The following is a 22,709-nucleotide window of genomic DNA, read 5'->3' on the forward strand; positions in this document are numbered from 1 at the left end:
TGATTTCTGCAATACAATTTATAACTAGAGAACAAAACATTTTAAGAGTTGCTTATGTACAAACGAGACGTATATGTATGCAATTTGAAGGGGTACCACAAAAATTTCAGCTTCGGAACTTATCTCTGAATCCGTGAAAACACGGTCTGATTGTTTTTTGATCACAGAAAAGGAATCTTGGAGATTTTTGGAAAATAATATTTTTTTGGTAAAAAATTTGAAAATGTATCCATCTATGTAACTCGATCGAAAATTTTCAAATTTTTATTTTCAAATAAACAAAAAAAATAATAGGGAGAGGTGATATTTTCCGTTATGGGTAAAAACGGAAGCTACTTACAGAAAAACTTTGGTAGGCATTCAAAAGAGCTGAAAATTTTCTACAAAGTTTCTGAAAGACATTTGAAAAAAAGTTTTGGTTTCCCTGAAAACGTTTAATTAAATTTAGATAACTTGGAAAATTTACTATTAAAAATCCTTTTTTCCGTATATAATGTCATTTAAATTTTAGGCATAGGTGATATTTTCCATTATGGGAAAAAGCTGAAGCTACTTACAACAAAACTTTGGTAGGCATTCAAAAGAGCTGAAAATGGATATTTCAGTCTATCTGATAGAAAAATTATAGAACGATGGAAACTTTGCAGAACAGTTTGAATTATGTCAGATTTTATATTTGTCCAATTTAGAGCTGAAAACCCGAATTTTTGAAAAACTCAGCATAACTTGAAATAATTGTAGCACACAAAACAAATACATCAGTTTTCCAATTTTGATTCGTGAAAAATTGGAACTGAAATAAAGTTGCGGTTAGTGTACATTTTTTTATGAACATTCAGAAATGTCAAAAATGGTAGTTTTTCAGAATACAAGAATGTGTAATGAATAGTATTCTAGTGTGAAAATTTATTATGGACTAAAACATGATAAATGTGAATTTAATAGGCAACGCAGGCGGTTGGGATCTTGACAGACTCAACAAAGGAGACTGGGAAATCGACCAAGTCGGCGACGGTTTGCTCACGGGCCTCCTTCAAGAAACGGCGGGCGTTCTTGCTGTGGCGTGGCATGCAAGTGAAACGGATCTTCTTGTTGGAAGTCTTCTCGGATTCGAGTCCACGGCGGCACTCAGAGACTGGCTCGATGGAGAAGCAGACGCGGTTGGAGAACTCCTTGATGAGGGTCTTCTTGACGAGTTCTGAAAAATATGTATTTTGTTAAAACTACACATCATTCAGCTTTAAACTAACCCTTCTCAGTTTCCTTTTCATCGTAGTTGCTCTCGTAGTCGGAGCTGCTCTCGTAGTCGGACTTCTTCTCTTCTCTGTTCCATTTGTTTTTGTAGTTCTTCTTCTCGGAGATGCGGTCTTTCTCAACTTCGCATTCCTGAAAACGAAATAAATATATATTCAGTTTTTTGAAACAATATAGTTACTTCGTTCTTGAGAAGGTAAGAGCGGTGGAATTCCTCAACATCCTCAGTTTCGTAGTTGTCAGCGGTCATGAACTCATTGTCTCTCTCACCGTCATTGTTTCCGCAAAGTCCGCAAAGTTGGTTTTGTGAAGCAACGGATGGCATGTTGGTCTTGACAGTGTATCCATCGAAACGAACCTCTCCATGTGGAAGACGAATAACAATAAGGTTATCTCCAAGAATTTCGATACTGAAAAACGAGATTAGAAAAATTCATGTGATTTAGAGTTAAAGCTTACTTGTATTGTTCAAGTTCAGTTGGGTTAACCTTCTTTCCGTCAACCTTGACAAGGAACTTATCGTCAGACTTCTTCACAACAATTTCTTCCTCACGGCGGACAACCTTAACGAGAAGCTCCTCAGAGTTCTTGTTGATCTTCTTGGCAAGAACAGCGAATCTTGGCTGTTCGGAGCAATCCTTGGCAACAAGAGAGTAGCAGGTGGTGAGTGGAGCACGGTAGATCACGTTGTCAAAGGTAGAAACCTCAGATTGGTCAACCTTGCAGGTGGCTCCGGTCTTTTCCCAGGTTTGTTGGAACATGGCACGACGAGCAATAGTTGGGAGAACGACGCGTGGAATACGAACATTCTTCAACTCAACTTCTTGTTCTGGAGTCTGGATGGTCATGTTCATGTATTGGCGGGAAAGTGGCTCAACAGAAAGTTGAAGAACGACGCGGCGATCCTCGTTTTGGACACGCTTCTCAGAAACAGTCCAGAAGTTGTATGCCTTGATAAGGTCGAAAATGCGGGAGAAAGTGTATTCAGACTCTGGGGTGAGCTTGTACTCAGAGACAACATTGACTTGGTTAAGACGAGCAGCCTTGATCAAAAGTTCGTACTCTGGAATTCCCTTGTACTCACGCTCGATGTTGCGGAGGAACTTCTTTTGTTCCGTGGATTGTTCGAGTTGAGCATTGAAGGTGATCTCGCTCTTCTTTGATGATCCCCACTTGGCGTTGAGTGCAAGTTGAACCTCACGGTGTGGTTGCTCACGAAGTTGACGGAGGGATGATGGCATTTGTGGGCGGGCAGCAAGAAGCTCAGTACGAAGAGTCCATTCCTTGTTCTCGTGCTCTATTGGAGAGCGACGAGCATCCATCTCAACCTTGCACATACGGATCCATTTGTCACAGACGGTACGAAGTTCAGTGTTCCAGTACATTTGTTGTGGAGCCTCAAGCTTGAGGGTAATAAGATTCTTGAATCCTTGCTCGGATTGAATCTCACGGATCATCTTGTGGAAGTATTGGCGGCGGTTCTCAGATTCGTTGTTCTCAAGGTCGAATTCTTTTTCGAAGATCTTGTCGAACTTGATCTCGGAAAGATCAGTCTTCTCGAGGTTTCCAATAGTGACGCGAGCTGTGAACTCAACTGGACGGTTTTTGTTCTCAAGAGTGAACTCGAAATCTTGTTCAGTCATCAAGACCATTGGAAGAGTCCATTGGGAAAGAACATTTCCTTGGGCATTGATTCTGAGTCCAAAGGTCTCATATTGACGATCAATCTCTTCAGTAGACATTTGGTATTGTGAGTGGGAAATAGTCTTCTCTTCAGCCTCAACATATTCAGAGTCTTGGTTCTTTGGAACACGGATGAAAGCAACTGGGCGGGTATGAACGGAAACAGTGGTCTTCTTGTTCTCTGGGACAACAAACTTGTGAGTGATTTCGAGAGTGTTCTTCTTCAATTCAACAGTTGATTCGAATCTCAATGGAGTGTGGAGACGAGCAGATTGAAGTGACTTGACTCCTTGTTCAATGACTGGATACCAGAAGCGCATCTCAGTGACGTGGGTGGTGGCAACAGTTGGAACGATATCAAGAACAAGACGAGCTCCAAGCTTCTCGAGCTCAATTGAAACCTTTCCGTTGATAGAGAGGATAGTTGGCATCTTTCCAGAAATGGTGAGTGGCATTCCAATGGTGGTTGGAATTCTGCGTTCAGCCTCGTAGAAGAAGAGAGCACGGTGAAGCTCGAACTTGGAGTCGTTGGTCAAGAAAGTGAGGAGGGATTTGATGTCAAACTCCCCGTTTCTGACATACTTCTCAACAACATTGTCAATAGTTTCCATGTCAATTGGAAGAACGATGTAGTCCATCTCCTTGTAGCGAAGGTAGAAAACAGCGTGAGCATTTTGAGAATCGGTTTGTTGGACACGTGGACGGATGTTCATCTTCTTGACAATCTCTTGAAGCATCTGGATTCCAGATTGGACACGACGGGAACGGAGTTCATCAGATTGCTTTCCGTAAAGAGAAAGTTTTTCGAGGGTCTTGAGGATGACTTGCTCAAAGTTCTGTTGAGAGAATCCAACTTGAGCGAAGTATTTGTTCCAGTTTCCTCCGAAGACGGTTTCGAATGATGCTTGAACTTCCTTTGGCAAGAAAGCGTTCTTCTCGAAAATGGTGGCGAAGTCGAATTGAACTCCGGAGAGCCACTCAGAGTTGAAAAGTGGAAGTTGGGAGTAGGTGGAGAGCATCTGTTCTTGTGGTTGATAACGGGTGAAGAGAAGAACCTTGGAGCAACGAACAGCCAATTGTTGGTAGCATGGGTTGGTAGACTTGGAGAATTGACGGAGGACGTTGTAGGTGAAGGCAGCAACGTGTTGGTTGGATTCGTTTTCCATTTGGGAAACGATGTGAGCAAGAACTGGTTCTTCTGGAATGGTGTGCATCATTCTCCAAAGAGCAGCCATACGGAGCTCTGGCTTGTTTTGACGGTTCTTGTAGACTGGAAGGAGAACCTTCTGGATCTTGCGTGGCATAACGTCCTTGAGAAGACGAAGAGCATCTACAGCCTCAGTGCGGATGGAAAGTGGTTGACGTGGATCTTGGATAAGCTGAACAAGCTCATAGACGGAAAGGTCGATTCCCGCGTTTCCAAGGGTCTTAAGAGCAAGAACCTTCTCGTATGTGGAGTCAGCGTTACGGAAGTGTTGCATGAAGACGCGAACGTACTTTTCCTTGGTTTGTCTAGATGCTGGGCGGATCAATGGAAGGTCTTGGGTCTTTGAAGCAAATCCACGAACAACAGATCCTGCGGCGAGCCAGGCAGATTGACGAAGTGGTTCGTACTTCTCAGAGAGTGGCGATTGGGCAAGTTGGATGAGAAGGTCAGCAATGTGCTCACTTGGGTAAAGAGTTTCTTGGACAGATTTAAGAAGCTCAGCAGCTCTCAATGGTGTGATGCTCTTCTTCTCGAAGTGATGAATCAAGTGTTGAATGGTGTTCTTGGTTCCAGCCACAGCCAATGTGGTTTCAATGACAAGTTGAACCTAAGAGAGAACATGATATTAGTGATTATGAAATGTGTATTGGTTACCTTCTTCTCGGCCTTAGTGTAGATGGTGGTGTGAACCTTCTTGAGTTCTTCGATGGTGCACATGCGGAACATGCGGACGGCGCGGGCAATAAGGTGGACAGTTTCTGGGGTGTTCTGCTCGTGCTCTTGAATTTGACGGAAGATCTCTTCAAGTTGCTCAACTTTTTGCTCTATCTCGATAGCCTTGAATGGGTTGACCTCAGCTTTGTCTCCTTGTTTGTAGAATTGCTCAATAAGCTTCTCGTTTTCCATGGAGTAGACGATTTCCTCCTTTGGTCCAGAGACCTGAAAGTATTACTGTTAGAGTTAGCTATCAAAAGCCCATAAAATACATTTTTAAATAAATTACCTTCTTGATCTCTCTATTGATCTTGCTTTCTTCGACGAAAGTGACCTTGGCGCGAGTCTCAGACTTGACAACCTCTTGTCCGTTGACATTCAAAGTGTAAATAGAATTAACCTCAGATTCTTGCAATTTCTCGTTCTTGAAGGTGTAGGTGTAGACAGTTTGTGGCTGAACAAATTGTCCCTCCTTCTCGCATTCCTTGCACTCAGATCCAAAACGAAGACCATAAGCAGTCTCTGGGCGAGTGATGCATTTGTCGAAGTTGACAGATTTGGTGTAGATGGTCTTCCCTCCCTCTTGAACAATGGTGTAAGCGACTTCGCAGTCTCCTTCCATGGTCTTTTCATGAACATTGAAGAAAAGAGAATCTTTGTCGGATTCCATATCTTTCTGATCTTGGCTCATCTCATCAACTGGAGCAGACTTGCGGAGAGAGAAAAGATTGAGAATCGATCTCTTGGCGTTCTTGGACCACTCGGCATCTTCGGAAGAAAATTGGATCTCAGAAACAAGTCCATTTCTGATTTGAGCACGGAATGGAAGCTCAAGAAGCTCTTTGAGCTCATCGGAAAGCTCACGTTGCTCCAAAGATTCGATTTTTGGCCATTGCTCAGATTGTGGAATGTGGGAAGCAGAGTACTGAATATCAATCAATTGAAGATGAATGTAACGATCATCAACAGCTTGAAGACGGGTACGGCAAGAAATCAGGGTTTGGGAAGCATCGGAAAATGTAGTTGGGAGTCCAGAGAGAAGAAGTCCGTCAAATTTGTAGACGTATTCGCTCTTTGGGGAGAAAGTACGGTCAAGAGCCGGAGAGGCGGCAATCGCCAAGGCGACAAGAGAGGCAATGATTATTGACTTCATTGCGAGAGTGATTATTCCCTTTCCAGCGTTTCTATTTATACCAGTGTGTTTAATTGACAGGACAGGCGATTGCAAGGAGGTTTTAATATTATTGACAGATTTCCAGAGATTGTGATCGTGCCATTTAATGCTTATCAGCGCAAATTGAAAGATACATGTTGAAAATATATTATCAAAGTTGCAGATGTCAGTTTTCCCTGAAGATCGACGCCTAAATGATGGTTTCTGAATTTAATTGATAGACGTACCACAGTGTGGGTTATAGAACATTAATATGGAACATCAAAAAAATACACATTAGTTCTGTCAATGCAGTCTTTGTGCTTGCTTACCGCCCGTGGTTTGAAATCACAAGCGGAAGTTTTATGGACCATTGTTAAAATTGGGCAGCTTTAATCGCTCCAACAATTTTGATGGGAAACATTCTTGGATAAACACGCAATTTTTTGAACATTTCACTGATAAAAATTCGGCGTTTAGTGAATACAACATTATTTGGAGTAGTCGTACTTTGTTTGTGCCATTATTATTGCTAATAAAAACATTAATATTCTTCGCGGCTCGATTTTTTTTATAAATTAGGACCATAAATTGGCTTTTTTCAACATTTACAGAATTCAGGTCAATTTGTTGTTTTTTCATAAGTTATATTTGTTGCTTCATGTATTGGAGATTAAAACCCCTTTATCTACATTTAAAAAAAGTCACACATTCCCAACAGTCTATAATAATTGACTGTTCCAGCTGTACCATATATTGAGCATTTTCATGGCCCACAAAACCATAATGATAAAATCATATTTTTTCCTGTAGCGATGAACTCCATCTGAAGAGTTGGTTTTCCCATTTTGATTTATTTATTTTTGTAGGATTTGTCAATTGTGTAAGAAATGAAATACCAATACAACACACAGAATCTAAATAAACAATAACAAAAACATAACAACAAGCAATATATACATAATAATCAATTGACATGTAATGTGTATAATTATCACCTAAAATTAAGATTAGTGAATAGGGACAATACAAGAAAATTCATGTGAAGAGGGTACAATTACAAATTGTAAAGAGGGTACAATTAGCTCATACTAACATTTAAAAGTACTCAGATCTCTATTTGTGAAACTAATGCCTTCTGAATTTTGTTTTACACTATCAAAATCATGTTTTTCCACCAGCATTAGCTTGAGGATCATTTTATCAATAGGCACTCTTCGATGATGTCATAATATTTTTTTCTGGTGCAAGCTCAAAACATAGCAACGTCTGAATTGACATAAAAGTTGGAAAAGTTTTATTTTGTCATTTATAATTACATACAGAATACCTATTTGTCGCCACAGAGTAAAAATGTTCACCTTCATTTACAGGAAAATTCATCAGTGGGTTTTTTAAAAATATATACCCCATTTCCTCTATTAGTTATGAATGCAAGACTTATTTTCAATTGTTCCATAAGTTCGGAAAAGTTACCAGTTTTTGTTAAAAACTATGATACACGTTCAATCCATGAAAGATACATTGTTTTCCAAAGTTTCTCCAGCTATTTAAATACGTTTAAGTTCAATTTATTCAGAAAATGTCAATTTTGTCGAAGGTTCAGAACTTCCAATAGTCCTGCACCCCTACCAGTCAAACGAAAACTAGTTTTGAATCCTCTATTTGTATTGCAGCCATTTTGCCATACAAGTCAATTTTGCGGAAGTTTTGGTATATATTAAATTATTTATTAACGTAATCCGATACAAAAGCTTAATGGTCCTTTTTTAGGTTAAACAATTTTTAAAAATTTGAAGAGCCTAAAATATAGTATAAAGCTTCCACTTTATCATTTTTAACAGAATTAAATTAAAGTTTCGCAGCTTCTAATAGTCTTGCGATTTCTATAAGTTTTACCCCTATATGCCAATTAAAAAATAGTTTTGCATGAAAAACCAATAGAGAAAATACGGTACTTACGTAAATCTACTTGAAAACTTAAATGATTCAGAAATCCAGTACATCTATTGAAATTCCCAGTTGTTGTCCAACGCAAGATCTGCAGGATAATTGATACATCCGACGTTCTAATGTTATCCTTCTACTCAAAAAAATGTGCTCAAATGGTTATGCATTGTAAAAAAAAAATTTGAACTTAGGTTTCCAGTTTGGAAAATGATAACGGTTAATAAGTTTTTCAGTGATTTCCTAAATACTGAAAAAAAATTCTATACGAAAAAATAGTATTTAAAAAGTAGAAAGCGCAGAGAAAAAATTTCAGCTGTCATTATAAGGGTTTCAAAGTTGAGTTCCACCGCTGAAATATTGAAGCGACGTACTCTAAATAAAAGCTTTCAAATTTCACCCGAGTATAATTGAAGCCGAAACTAGATTGACTAGAAATTTTTGACAACATTAAAAACTACTGGATACTTGTGGAAAATTTTAAAAACAACTAGAAAATTCTAGAAAACTCGAGAAACATGTGGGACATTCTGTGATCCTCTGAGATTTTTTTTTAATTTTTAAATTCTTCAAGAAACATATGAAAAATTTCAGACACTTCTTAAAACCTTGCGCAACTTAGAAAAATTACTTGGTGTTTTAGAATATTTGGAATCCATACGAGAAAATTAGAGAAAGTAATCTCAATAACATAGATTCAATCAACAAAAATATTCCTATGTATTACATAGCAAGCGGCTTGGTGCATGCACTTATCAACAAACTAATCCAGGTTCTGAAATTGGCAGTATTAGTTTCATGCTTACTAAGGGTGTCATCAAAAGTGAAAATCGAAAAACTAGATTTAAAAAAAAATCGAAAAACGAAAATGTATCGGTTTTTCGATTTTACAGACGTCGAAAAATCAAATAAGTTTCGTTTTCAGTTGTAGTAAATAAAAAAACCGAGACCCTTGATGCTTACATCGGATGAATATCAATTTTTCAGAATGTACCGGCTCACAGAAGATACGATAAATTGTTTCGTAATGAAGATTCCAGAAAAAGTTATTCATGTGAAAATCGAAACTCATTTAAAATCTCACTTCAAAAAATCGGCCGAAATGAATTTCCTATTGGATGCCAACGACTGTTCGGAATTTTGCAGCGATGAATAAATTACATGTTATTCATTTTTGTTTGTTATAATGCACCCAGCAACGTAGGGGGGACTGCTGGTCTTGAAGCTGTGTTATTGATTTATTTGAACCTTGTTATTTTTTTTTGTTTTTTTTACAAATGCATTCTTCTGTTTGAATCGCATACCTTCCCTCTGATAATTCAATAAACTGTATTTCATACGTTCTACCTTCTCATCTTACGCACGCATCTTTTCAAAAAAAAACAGTTTTTCGAACAGATGAGAAAGACCAACAGGAACTAAATAGTAAACTCAACCCCAGCTGTTAATACCAACATCCCAATACTTCAGTTTAATCATTAGGATTTTTTCATGTATTCTACTGTGAAAATTTATTATGGACTACAAAATGATAAATATATGGATTTAATAGGCAACGCAGGCGGTTGGGATCTTGACAGACTCAACGAAGGAGACTGGGAAATCGACCAAATCGGCAACAGTTTGCTCACGAGCCTCCTTCAAGAAACGGCGGGCGTTCTTGCTGTGGCGTGGCATGCAAGTGAAACGGATCTTCTCGTTGGAAGTCTTCTCGGATTCGAGTCCACGGCGGCACTCAGAGACTGGCTCGATGGAGAAGCAGACGCGGTTGGAGAACTCCTTGATGAGGGTCTTCTTGAAAAGTTCTGAAAATATGTACTTTGCAAAAATTACAAATCATCCGAAATTAAGCTAACGGTTCTCAGTTTCCTTTTCATCGTAGTTGTTCTCATAGTCGGAGCTGCTCACGTAGTCGGACTTCTTCTCTTCTCTGTTCCATTTGTTTCTGTAGTTCTTCTTCTCGGAGATGCGGTCGTTCTCAACTTCGCATTCCTGAAAACGAAATAAATATATATTCAGTTTTTTGAAACAATATAGTTACTTCGTTCTTGAGAAGGTAAGAGCGGTGGAATTCCTCAACATCCTCAGTTTCGTAGTTGTCAGCGGTCATGAACTCATTGTCTCTCTCACCGTCATTGTTTCCGCAAAGTCCGCAAAGTTGGTTTTGTGAAGCAACGGATGGCATGTTGGTCTTGACAGTGTATCCATCGAAACGAACCTCTCCATGTGGAAGACGAATAACAATAAGGTTATCTCCAAGAATTTCGATACTGAAAAACGAGATTAGAAAAATTCATGTGATTTAGAGTTAAAGCTTACTTGTATTGTTCAAGTTCAGTTGGGTTAACCTTCTTTTCGTCAACCTTGACAAGGAACTTATCGTCAGACTTCTTCACAACAATTTCTTCCTCACGGCGGACAACCTTAACGAGAAGCTCCTCAGAGTTCTTGTTGATCTTCTTGGCAAGAACAGCGAATCTTGGCTGTTCGGAGCAATCCTTGGCAACAAGAGAGTAGCAGGTGGTGAGTGGAGCACGGTAGATCACGTTGTCAAAGGTAGAAACCTCAGATTGGCCAACCTTGCAGGTGGCTCCGGTCTTTTCCCAGGTTTGTTGGAACATGGCACGACGAGCAATAGTTGGGAGAACGACGCGTGGAATACGAACATTCTTCAACTCAACTTCTTGTTCTGGAGTCTGGATGGTCATGTTCATGTATTGGCGGGAAAGTGGCTCAACAGAAAGTTGAAGAACGACGCGGCGATCCTCGTTTTGGACACGCTTCTCAGAAACAGTCCAGAAGTTGTATGCCTTGATAAGGTCGAAAATGCGGGAGAAAGTGTATTCAGACTCTGGGGTGAGCTTGTACTCAGAAACAACATTGACTTGGTTAAGACGAGCAGCCTTGATCAAAAGTTCGTACTCTGGAATTCCCTTGTACTCACGCTCGATGTTGCGGAGGAACTTCTTTTGTTCCGTGGATTGTTCGAGTTGAGCATTGAAGGTGATCTCGCTCTTCTTTGATGATCCCCACTTGGCGTTGAGTGCAAGTTGAACCTCACGGTGTGGTTGCTCACGAAGTTGACGGAGGGATGATGGCATTTGTGGGCGGGCAGCAAGAAGCTCAGTACGAAGAGTCCATTCCTTGTTCTCGTGCTCCATTGGAGAGCGACGAGCATCCATCTCAACCTTGCACATACGGATCCATTTGTCACAGACGGTACGAAGTTCAGTGTTCCAGTACATTTGTTGTGGAGCCTCAAGCTTGAGGGTAATAAGATTCTTGAATCCTTGCTCGGATTGAATCTCACGGATCATCTTGTGGAAGTATTGGCGGCGGTTCTCAGATTCGTTGTTCTCAAGGTCGAATTCTTTTTCGAAGATCTTGTCGAACTTGATCTCGGAAAGATCAGTCTTCTCGAGGTTTCCAATAGTGACGCGAGCTGTGAACTCAACTGGACGGTTTTTGTTCTCAAGAGTGAACTCGAAATCTTGTTCAGTCATCAAGACCATTGGAAGAGTCCATTGGGAAAGAACATTTCCTTGGGCATTGATTCTGAGTCCAAAGGTCTCATATTGACGATCAATCTCTTCAGTAGACATTTGGTATTGTGAGTGGGAAATAGTCTTCTCTTCAGTCTCAACATATTCAGAGTCTTGGTTCTTTGGAACACGGATGAAAGCAACTGGGCGGGTATGAACGGAAACAGTGGTCTTCTTGTTCTCTGGGACAACAAACTTGTGAGTGATTTCGAGAGTGTTCTTCTTCAATTCAACAGTTGATTCGAATCTCAATGGAGTGTGGAGACGAGCAGATTGAAGTGACTTGACTCCTTGTTCAATGACTGGATACCAGAAGCGCATCTCAGTGACGTGGGTGGTGGCAACAGTTGGAACGATATCAAGAACAAGACGAGCTCCAAGCTTCTCGAGCTCAATTGAAACCTTTCCGTTGATAGAGAGGATAGTTGGCATCTTTCCAGAAATGGTGAGTGGCATTCCAATGGTGGTTGGAATTCTGCGTTCAGCCTCGTAGAAGAAGAGAGCACGGTGAAGCTCGAACTTGGAGTCGTTGGTCAAGAAAGTGAGGAGGGATTTGATGTCAAACTCCCCGTTTCTGACATACTTCTCAACAACATTGTCAATAGTTTCCATGTCAATTGGAAGAACGATGTAGTCCATCTCCTTGTAGCGAAGGTAGAAAACAGCGTGAGCATTTTGAGAATCGGTTTGTTGGACACGTGGACGGATGTTCATCTTCTTGACAATCTCTTGAAGCATCTGGATTCCAGATTGGACACGACGGGAACGGAGTTCATCAGATTGCTTTCCGTAAAGAGAAAGTTTTTCGAGGGTCTTGAGGATGACTTGCTCAAAGTTCTGTTGAGAGAATCCAACTTGAGCGAAGTATTTGTTCCAGTTTCCTCCGAAGACGGTTTCGAATGATGCTTGAACTTCCTTTGGCAAGAAAGCGTTCTTCTCGAAAATGGTGGCGAAGTCGAATTGAACTCCGGAGAGCCACTCAGAGTTGAAAAGTGGAAGTTGGGAGTAGGTGGAGAGCATCTGTTCTTGTGGTTGATAACGGGTGAAGAGAAGAACCTTGGAGCAACGAACAGCCAATTGTTGGTAGCATGGGTTGGTAGACTTGGAGAATTGACGGAGGACGTTGTAGGTGAAGGCAGCAACGTGTTGGTTGGATTCGTTTTCCATTTGGGAAACGATGTGAGCAAGAACTGGTTCTTCTGGAATGGTGTGCATCATTCTCCAAAGAGCAGCCATACGGAGCTCTGGCTTGTTTTGACGGTTCTTGTAGACTGGAAGGAGAACCTTCTGGATCTTGCGTGGCATAACGTCCTTGAGAAGACGAAGAGCATCTACAGCCTCAGTGCGGATGGAAAGTGGTTGACGTGGATCTTGGATAAGCTGAACAAGCTCATAGACGGAAAGGTCGATTCCCGCGTTTCCGAGGGTCTTAAGAGCAAGGACCTTCTCGTATGTGGAGTCAGCGTTGCGGAAGTGTTGCATGAATACGCGTACGTACTTTTCCTTGGTTTGTCTGGATGCTGGGCGGATCAATGGAAGGTCTTGGGTCTTTGAAGCAAATCCACGAACAACAGATCCTGCGGCGAGCCAGGCAGATTGACGAAGTGGTTCGTACTTCTCAGAGAGTGGCGATTGGGCAAGTTGGATGAGAAGGTCAGCAATGTGCTCACTTGGGTAAAGAGTTTCTTGGACAGATTTAAGAAGCTCAGCAGCTCTCAATGGTGTGATGCTCTTCTTCTCGAAGTGATGAATCAAGTGTTGAATGGTGTTCTTGGTTCCAGCCACAGCCAATGTGGTTTCAATGACAAGTTGAACCTAAGAGAGAACATGATATTAATGATTATGAAATGTGTATTGGTTACCTTCTTCTCGGCCTTAGTGTAGATGGTGGTGTGAACCTTCTTGAGTTCTTCGATGGTGCACATGCGGAACATGCGGACGGCGCGGGCAATAAGGTGGACAGTTTCTGGGGTGTTCTGCTCGTGCTCTTGAATTTGACGGAAGATCTCATCAAGTTGCTCAACCTTCTGCTCCATCTCGATAGCCTTGAATGGGTTGACCTCAGCCTGGTCTCCTTGTTGGTAGAATTGCTCAATAAGCTTCTCGTTTTCCATGGAGTAGACGATCTCCTCCTTTGGTCCAGAGACCTGAAAATTTGTGTGCTACTTAAAGTAAATCTTGATACTTTGCAAAAAGCGGAAAAATGTTTCTAAATGAAATACCTTCTTGATCTCTCTGTTGATTTTGCTCTCCTCGACGAAAGTGACCTTAGAGCGAGTCTCAGACTTGACGACCTCTTGTCCGTTAACATTCAAAGTGTAAATAGAATGAACCTCAGATTCTTGCAATTTCTCGTTCTTGAAGGTGTAGGTGTAGACAGTTTGTGGCTTGACAAATTGTCCCTCCTTCTCGCATTCCTTGCACTCAGATCCAAAACGAAGACCATAAGCAGTCTCTGGGCGAGTGATGCATTTGTCGAAGTTGACAGATTTGGTGTAGATGGTCTTCTCTCCCTCTTGAACAATGGTGTAAGCGACTTCGCAGTCTCCTTCCATGGTCTTTTCATGAACATTGAAGAAAAGAGAATCTTTGTCGGATTCCATATCTTTCTGATCTTGGCTCATCTCATCAACTGGAGCAGACTTGCGGAGAGAGAAAAGATTGAGAATCGATCTCTTGGCGTTCTTGGACCACTCGGCATCTTCGGAAGAAAATTGGATCTCAGAAACAAGTCCATTTCTGATTTGAGCACGGAATGGAAGCTCAAGAAGCTCTTTGAGCTCATCGGAAAGCTCACGTTGCTCCAAAGATTTGATTTTTGGCCATTGCTCAGATTGTGGAATGTGGGAAGCAGAGTACTGAATATCAATCAATTGAAGATGAATGTAACGATCATCAACAGCTTGAAGACGGGTACGGCAAGAAATCAGGGTTTGGGAAGCATCGGAAAATGTAGTTGGGAGTCCAGAGAGAAGAAGTCCGTCAAATTTGTAGACGTATTCGCTCTTTGGGGAGAAGGTACGGTCAAGAGCCGGAGAGGCGGCAATCGCCAAGGCGACAAGAGAGGCAATGATTATTGACTTCATTGCGAGAGTGATTATTCCCTTTCCAGCGTTTCTATTTATACCAGTGTGTTTAATTGACATGGCAGGCACTTTGCCTTAGCATATTGAAGTTTTATCATTGTAAATAGATTTTCGGTTAAAAAGTGATTGGCAGTTTTGTAAGTTTTGACTTTATCGGAGCAACATACAAATTTTTGTTGAAATTCATTGGCCTCAGTTTGATGTCGATCATCAATAATGGACGTTTCTGTGACTGCTGAAAGTATATGACATTGAAGTTTCCCTGCAATAATTTTTTGAGATGTTTTAAAACTTTCTTAGAGTGTTTTTTGTTATTTAAAACAGTTCATGATATTTCAGACACATATTAAAAGTGACCATAGATGAATGGAAGAATATGACCTTCTACCTGTTAGTGGAGAGTTTTGAAAACCGGAGAACACAAAAATGATCAGAATTAAGAAGTTAACAAAAACGTTGGCAAGTATTTTTAAAACTTGACTAACACGTTCTGAAAAGAGGAGAAGACGATTATATATTGTTTTCTATATGAACGATGCAAGCTCTGACGCGCTGAAAAAACCATTTCACAGCATATGAAATAAAATTTGTGAAACTTACGTTTGACAGGTGGTGGAGCGTAATGTAATCAAAATCCGTTTTCTTCAGAACTTCGGCAAAGACTATCTTCGGATCAATAGGGCGCCCGGGGAAAACAGCGTCCCAGATGATTCTCGCTTTGTCGGAATTGCCGTCGAGTTCGTAGACCTGATAAAAGTGAATATGATACACAGTGTTCCAGATATTGAATTAATTTTCAAAATCAAATCGTTCAACCTACTCACATTGACCTCCAACTTCAATTCATTTTCCAACCAATAGAGAAGATACTTCGAGTTTTCGCAATGCGGCCAGACCACAATATGAGCGTAGTGCTGAAAATTTGTAATTTGAACGGTCAATATTCTCCAGATTTTCAAAATTTTATAACTTACTTTTGGTTCAATCGTTTTCTTAGTCGGGACCACCGGTGCCATAAACATGTTGCAATGGCCTTCTTAAAAATAATAATGTTAAAAATATAAAATAACTATAAAAAAGCTGATTTCGAATGTACGTTCCATAGAAAACTAAATTTTTTAAATACCATTTTTCTAAATTTTTGTAAAATCTACTGATATTTTTTTGAACGTAGCCTAAATTAAGTAATGCGGTGCACGGATAATAAAAAAATGTCACGATAGATGAAAATAAACCCGAAAGTTTGGATAACAACAGGGAAATCATCTGAAAAACCAATCACATGATACAATACAGGACAGAAAAATATACCATTTCAAAATAGACAAGCAAATCATATCACGGAGGTGAAGTCTTAGAATGCAAGCATTAGTCACTGGTAGAATAGGAATAAAAATGTGACCTGATGAGACAAAACCTACCACTATCTAGTTAGCGTAAGAAAGCGATTCCAGAATCAATTTTTTGAACAAATATGTAATAGATAGCATTAAAGTTGTTTAATAGTAATTATTCAAGTATGTGAGATTGTAAACTTTTTCACTATAAAAATATATCAATATCAATATCTAGGAAAGCATAAATTCTTACCAGAATAACTTAATGCTTACAATTTCACTAATGAAAATTAAAATTTACAAAAATAAAAATGAATTGTGACAGTTTAAACTAAGTGCAGGACGCTTTGAATTCATTATTCACGAAATAACCAATGTGTCTCGTGATAATGTTGGAAGAATAGTGATTGAAAAAATAGAAAACACTGAAGTGAATCATGATAAAACCAATAAATCAAATTATCTTATAGCCTCGATTTTTAACCGGCATTGTTTCCATAACTCGAGCTATTAAAGTTGTTCCAATTGTATTTTTCTGAAGATTTTGTTACGGGAAAAATTACAACGGATTGAACGAAGTTTACAAAATTCAATAAAAATGTATGCGTGACAAAAAACATGTTTTATTTTTATAAAGCTGCCTCCTGGTCTGAAAAATATTGATTTTTGTGATTACCAAACGTTTATTACACCGGTATCCTTATGTTAGGTATTGTCTGAAATTTTTGAGTGCTTTTAACTCAACAGAAGCTCCAGAACCTTGAAAGCTGGACAGTCAAGTTGAAGCAGTTTGTTTTTCATTGCTCAACGTTACCGCAATAGAACGAAAAAATACATCAAACTTGGTTGAATTCAAGAATCGTGGGGTTGCTTCTTATCTAATCGGCTTTTTGGTAATTTGAATAACTGACATACACACACAAACAAATTGTTTTACGTCTATTTCATATCTTCTGTAGATTTTTTTTAGATCCCACTAGGTTGGTAATCAGATAACAACGTATACGAGACTCCACCACTTAATTACTACTCCCCAACAATTTTTCGTGCACTCACAAGAACCTTCCCAAGACTGAGGTTGTATCATATCGCAGCGACACCCAATCTCTTTCTCTCCCGCTACGTCATTGTTCCTTTTTTTACATACGCCAAATTTAACGCTGCAAAAGAAATGTCTTGGCGTCGTGGAGTCTTTTGAGATATTCTTTCTTTTTTCTTGTCTTTTTTTTTGAAGCGCATCTTTCCTTTTCGTACTTTGTATTGGATTTAGTGCCGAAATTTTTGAAATCACTTTTGTATAAGTATAAATGTTTGGTAGCAACATATAGGGCAGGGAGTACATTTAATAAAAACTATAAAACTATAATTTGAGATCTCAAAATTATTACATCTCGTTTAAAAATGATAAAGAATTTTTAGTTTTGTTTAAAATTGAATTTAAGAAGACTAGGCTAATTTTTTTTGACAATCTATTGAAGTTTTTATTTTTTAATATTCATGCATTAGCCAAAATTCAACCCTTTGCCATTTAAAATTAAAAAATGAAAGTTTTCCATATTTTTATCAGTGCAAAATTAGCTTTACTCCAGATAATGAAAAGTTTACCCTAATTAGCATAAAATGTCAGTGCAAAAGAGATTGTCTGCAACATTGATTTTGATTCGCTCGGAGGGTAGCAAAATTATTAGAGATAACAAAGCTAATAAAGAACTAGGTATTCTATGTTAATATTTTTTCAACAACGACTATTTCAACAAAAAAGTTTAGCTCAATCTAATGCAGACAGCCCTCAGTTTTCATTTTAGCATTTTGCCGAAAATGTTATGCACGAGCAATGCGCAATAAAACACTAAATGTTTGAGAATTTTGGGGCAAAAGCAAACGCGTTTTTTTTTCAAAAGAATCATTTAAAAAAAACAAAGAGACAATATAATTGTTTAGAAGTTCCTGAAAATCGCTTTAGTCTTAGTGATATGTTTTTTGCGTTAATAAAATTTTATAAATCCATTTTTAAAAGGTCAATAAAAAGTAGTGTATTTTTCAAATTAGTAGAAAATCTTGTTTAGAGAAATTCACAATTTCTTCGAGTTTCTACGTCCTAGAGCGGCCAAATAAACCAACCTCTCTTACGATAAAAATGCTGGGAAACAATTTTAATGTTGAATGGTAAATGCTTTTTAACAATTTTTCGCTGAGCATACCTCACCTTTAAAAATTTTCTTAGCTCTAAAATTCCTTTCGGTTTTCAGTTTTTTGAACACCTTTATTTGCCAACACTGTTTTCCTAATTTTCATTGCAAAACATATATCTGAAATTTTTTTTTTTGAAAATCCTAGCATTTTACATATTCCAGCAAACTTTTTTTTGACCATCCAATACCGTGGGAAACTTTCGTCATTTTGCATTGCGTTTCTTCTCTCCTTACCGATTTTTTTCATTTTTTTCTATGCTTTAATATTTGCCGACAAAGTTATCTAACCACTTTGTTCTGAGAATATTAAAATAAAATCAAAATTGATAACAATGAAGAATCATAGAATACTCGTTATCTCTCCGTCTCCAATTCTAATACACCTTTCTCAATTTTGTTGTCTCTTAATTTCTTATCGCTTCGTTACAGTGTCTCCTGATAAGATTGGCAGAGCGAGGAGGAAATTTTCGATTTTTTGTTATTTTTCTCATTTTCCAAGAATTGGAAAACATTTTGACTACTTTAAATTTTTTTACAGAAAGACATGTCAAGTGCTCAGTTTCAAACTTTCGATGCTGACCTCTCATTGACAAGTCAGACTGACTGTGAAAACTCTGCACGGGAAATTCTAACCAAGCTTCGACCAGAATGGAAATCACCTGAAATAACGTTTGAGGTAGGTTTTTAAATTACCAAATTTTCGCAATGCCCGAAATATATTCAATAAATTCTTTAAATTTTGTTATTAAACTAAAAAAAAATCAATTTCAGTATTTCTCAGTCGGAATCACGAACAAAATATTTTCTGCGGGATTCGGAACCGAACACGTGATCTTTCGTGTTTTCGGTCACAACACCAACAAGGTCATTGATCGGGAGAACGAGGTGATCGCATGGAAACAACTGGCAGAATATGGATTCGCTGCTCCTCTTTATGGAAAATTTAATAATGGATTGATTTGCGGATTTTTGGAGGGAAAAAGTCTAGCGATTGAACAGATGAGAGACTCGAAATTTAATATGTAAGTTCTGAACTAAATTGTTCAGCTTTCAAATATTTTTACAAATTTATGTGGAAGTTCCAGTCAAAATCTTGCTATCAAATGTTTTGCAAAATTATCGAAAAGTTGAAGTTTTTATTTGCTTTATTTTTTTTATTAGCTTTGTTCCTCTGCAAGCTAATCGAAAACTAGTCTTTCAGTTTCCATAAGCTCTGTGATTTAATAGTGAACATTTTGATCAGTTCTCTGCGTTCAAAGCATCAACAAAATTTTTGAAAAATTTGTATATTTTGAGGTTAAGACTCTATAAAACCAGGATTTTGTTGAAGAGCGTTCGAGAAAAAAGTATTGCCGTCAGTAAATTGAAACAGTAGGCTAGAAAAAAAAATGCATGCAGGCATTTAATAATGCCTACCTAAAATCTTTTAATAATTACGCCTACCAAAAAGTAGGCTCTATTAATTTTAATGGTTTTTGAAGGTTAATTGATTCAAATTGAGCATTCCAAACTTGAAATCTAATATAATATGTTCCAGGAACATTGCCAAAAGAATTGCCCAACTTCACTCTTCCGTTCCAACCAATGGAAAAACTCCAGTGTTTGAAAAAATGCGAACATTTTTACAACAGCTGAATCCGTCATTTGAAAAAGAAAGCCAACAGGTAATTTTAATTTCCACGTCAGAAAATAAAATTGTTCATTGATATTACAGAATTTTTTCCACGAGAACTTTCCAACTGATCTAGGAGCAGAAATTTCCAAAATTGAAAAGATGATCGTAATGCTAAAAGAGCCAATTGTATTCTGTCATAACGACCTTCTTGTGCACAACATTGTGTATGACAGTGAGAAGAAATCAATCGAATTTATTGACTATGAATATGCATTCCCAAATTATGCTCTATACGACATTGCCAATCACTTTTGTGAATATGCAGGTACCTTTTTTAGTTTTGCAAATTTTTAAAGTTCAATTGTAAGAAATCCTAATTATCTGCAGTATTGTTTTTCAGGCGTCGAAGGATCTCCTGACTACTCAAAATGTTTGACAAAAGACGAGAAGTGGGCATTTATCAACGACTATTTACGTTTTTCAAATGGAAAAGAGCACTCTGACACCCGAATTGCTACAATGTTCAAGAACTTGCTATTGTTTGAAGCAGCCGCCCATCTTTTCTGGGCTGTGTGGGCACTTGTCCAAGCACAGAATTCAACGATTGACTTTGATTATTTAACGTTAGGTTTTGCAAACATTTAAAAAATACTAACTGTAAATTGTAATTATTAAAATGAGTATGCAACACAAACACTGTCGTTATAAAACGTTTTGAGAAATTTCCCAAAAAAAGTTGCGACCGTTCAAAGTGTTGGAAAAAGGCGTATTTTACAGCTAAAATCTCTGGTAGAATTTGAAATTTTATCTGAATATAAGTTTTTTCTCCAAAATTTTTAAATTTTTTTGAGAAATTTTCAGAACATCGGTAGTTTTGGGCAATTCTAAGTCTAAAAAAAATGCGAAGTCTTCGATTTTGGTAATCCACAATTACTTTCAATAATTTCAGTCAATTAAAGAGACAATTTTCAGGTACGCTCACGCTCGATATCAACAATATCAAAAACGTCTTCATAAGTACATATCGAAAATTGAACATTGATTAAGTTTACAAAAAAAATTATGTTTCTGTTTTATTTGTGACCCAATCTTGTGATTTCTTAAAACTTTTTATTATGTTTAGTAGAAATGAATACTGAAATTTTTATAACATTTCACACAAGTCGTGCAGGAATATTTTTAGAATCAAAGTCCGAGATTACGATTTTATTGCAATAATTTCAGTTTTATCATGCCCTAATACTTTTCGCAAAAAGATAATTTTTAAATTTCGGTTCAAAGTGCAAATTTTTTAAAGATTGTGGAGCAACAATGTTTTGAAACAGCAATACATATTTGTCCTTAATAATTAATTTTAGATGAGTTGAATAAAATAATTTAAGGTAATAAAAACAGACAACAACTTGAATATGTTCTTAGATTTGTACAAAAAAATCTGTAAACCATAGAAATTTCAATAGCGTCCTAGTTGTCTTATTTTCAATTTTCTCCCTTTTTGAACTAAAAACTACAATTATTTATGTTTGGCACAGGGTTTTTTTTGCAGTTATATTTTTTTCTTATCAATTATTTTTGAACAAATTCAAAATTCTTCCAAATTCTATCATCATTTTCGAATCTTTATTAATATCCCATTTCCGAAATCACCATCATTTTCATTTGGATCTCATTAACCATGTATCCATTTGTGAATCACCGAGAAGTATGCAGAAATGTCAGTTATTCAATATTTATCACGTATCATAAAGCATAACAAGTGTTTAGTATGAAGAATCATCTGGAAAACTTACTGGCACTTGCATAAATAAAATCTTGAATGAAATTCAAGTAATTGTGAAGGGGAATGTATATAGTTTGTTATTCAAGGTGGACTAAATGGGTTAAGAAAAAATTTTTAACTACTGCTTTATTTTTTGCAAAAAAAAATATTACCCATATAGCTGAAAAAAAACTGGAAATTGACCGTAGTCAAGAATTTGTGGGCTGAAAACTTTTGAAATAAATACTGGTAATTCACATAATTGAAAAATGGTTTCTAGGCTTTTAGCCAAATTTTTCCCCCGTTCAACATCCCATATCACCATGGAAATATTTAAATTGAAAGTTAACATAAAAGATCCCAGATATCCGTACATGATGTGCCCTTGTGGATCAATCAACGAAAGCTTCCTACTAGTCAATCTTCACCTATGGAACCGTATGGCCAAGTTACTTCCGGGGACAGTGAGCCGTCAAATGTTTGCATCACGATTAAATTCTATCCCGTTTAATTATTTTTCTCACCCAACTTGATCCCCTTAACTACTTATGGTTTACAGGATCATTCAAATTATTCAAGTCTGTTTCTCCCGGTGATTATTCTATACTTTCTGTTTTGCTACGACGTTTTTGAATAAATATATATATATATATCGTTCATTTTGGTGAGTAATTCAAAATTTGCCGCCCCCCCCCCCTCATTATTACTGATCGGTCGAAAAAATACTCTAACGCAGTAATTTTCGTGCAAATTTCAATCCCAATGCCAATGCCTTGTGTTTAATGTCACAAGTTGGAGGTATATAATGTATATATTTAAATTAGACTTCTGTTTTGTAAGTAAACAACTTAAATATCACAAAGTTCTTTACTTTAAATATCACACGATTTGTTTTCAGACTAGACAGTCCCCAGTGATTTTATGAATAATAATTCTCAATTTGCAAGTGTTTTTTTTATTGAGTATTTTATGTTTTCCACTCTCAAAAACAATGATTTTTATTGATCAAGTCTTGAAGTGACCTTTATTTCTCTCATGCTACCCTTTAAATTTTCGTTCAACATTTCAAATCCCCAGGATGAATGTATAGCGCTGATTGACCTTTTGTGGTATAAGGCTCATGGCTTATACTAGGTCAACAAAAAACCTTTTTTTCTTTTTGTCAAAAAGTTTTGACATGAACAACAGGATATACTATCCATAAAACTCGTCACTTTCGT

The 22,709-nt window shown here is 37.7% G+C and overlaps 4 protein-coding genes and 2 non-coding genes across 7 annotated transcripts; 3 read left to right on the forward strand and 3 right to left on the reverse strand.

The window, feature by feature from the left end:
* Nucleotides 1-814: 814 nt before the first annotated feature.
* On the reverse strand, nucleotides 815-6,011 carry vit-4 (Vitellogenin-4; the record flags this gene model as incomplete). The annotated part of the gene is made up of 6 exons (NM_076211.8): nucleotides 815-1,198; nucleotides 1,251-1,386; nucleotides 1,436-1,664; nucleotides 1,714-4,751; nucleotides 4,799-5,083; nucleotides 5,148-6,011. 6 exons carry the CDS (start codon nucleotides 6,009-6,011, stop codon nucleotides 939-941), a joined length of 4,812 nt encoding a protein of 1,603 aa, NP_508612.1. The 3' UTR covers nucleotides 815-938.
* F59D8.3 lies at nucleotides 5,862-6,037 on the forward strand. Its single transcript, NR_070710.1, has one exon. It is a non-coding gene; the product is annotated as an Unclassified non-coding RNA F59D8.3 (non-coding RNA).
* Nucleotides 6,038-9,400: 3,363 nt separating this feature from the next.
* On the reverse strand, nucleotides 9,401-14,595 carry vit-3 (Vitellogenin-3). Its single transcript, NM_001380933.1, has 6 exons — nucleotides 13,723-14,595; nucleotides 13,363-13,647; nucleotides 10,278-13,315; nucleotides 10,000-10,228; nucleotides 9,815-9,950; nucleotides 9,401-9,763 (listed from the first exon to the last, which is right to left on the reverse strand). Exons 1-6 carry the CDS (start codon nucleotides 14,584-14,586, stop codon nucleotides 9,504-9,506), a joined length of 4,812 nt encoding a protein of 1,603 aa, NP_001367903.1. The 5' UTR covers nucleotides 14,587-14,595; the 3' UTR covers nucleotides 9,401-9,503.
* On the forward strand, nucleotides 14,425-14,612 carry T27A10.8. The gene has a single exon (NR_070711.1). It is a non-coding gene; the product is annotated as an Unclassified non-coding RNA T27A10.8 (non-coding RNA).
* Nucleotides 14,613-14,889: 277 nt separating this feature from the next.
* On the reverse strand, nucleotides 14,890-15,628 carry T27A10.5 (GST N-terminal domain-containing protein). Its single transcript, NM_076213.2, has 4 exons — nucleotides 15,561-15,628; nucleotides 15,411-15,500; nucleotides 15,187-15,333; nucleotides 14,890-15,138 (listed from the first exon to the last, which is right to left on the reverse strand). Exons 1-4 carry the CDS (start codon nucleotides 15,606-15,608, stop codon nucleotides 15,097-15,099), a joined length of 327 nt encoding a protein of 108 aa, NP_508614.1. The 5' UTR covers nucleotides 15,609-15,628; the 3' UTR covers nucleotides 14,890-15,096.
* A 3,025-nt stretch (nucleotides 15,629-18,653) lies between these two features.
* On the forward strand, nucleotides 18,654-20,876 carry ckc-1 (ethanolamine kinase). Of its 2 annotated transcripts, none has more exons than NM_001029758.3 (6): nucleotides 18,654-18,791; nucleotides 18,887-19,137; nucleotides 19,653-19,779; nucleotides 19,830-20,055; nucleotides 20,131-20,353; nucleotides 20,703-20,876. In NM_001029758.3, the coding sequence occupies exons 1-6, from the start codon at nucleotides 18,660-18,662 to the stop codon at nucleotides 20,770-20,772; spliced, it is 1,029 nt and encodes a 342-aa protein (NP_001024929.1). In that variant the 5' UTR covers nucleotides 18,654-18,659; the 3' UTR covers nucleotides 20,773-20,876. The 2 variants fall into 2 exon arrangements, with proteins under 2 accessions (NP_001024929.1, NP_001431049.1); NM_001444132.1 differs by having other exon boundaries at nucleotides 20,131-20,649; nucleotides 20,703-20,871.
* Nucleotides 20,877-22,709: the final 1,833 nt, after the last annotated feature.

The sequence above is a fragment of the Caenorhabditis elegans genome, chromosome X (assembly GCF_000002985.6).
Source record: "Caenorhabditis elegans chromosome X".
NCBI lineage: Eukaryota > Metazoa > Nematoda > Chromadorea > Rhabditida > Rhabditidae > Caenorhabditis > Caenorhabditis elegans.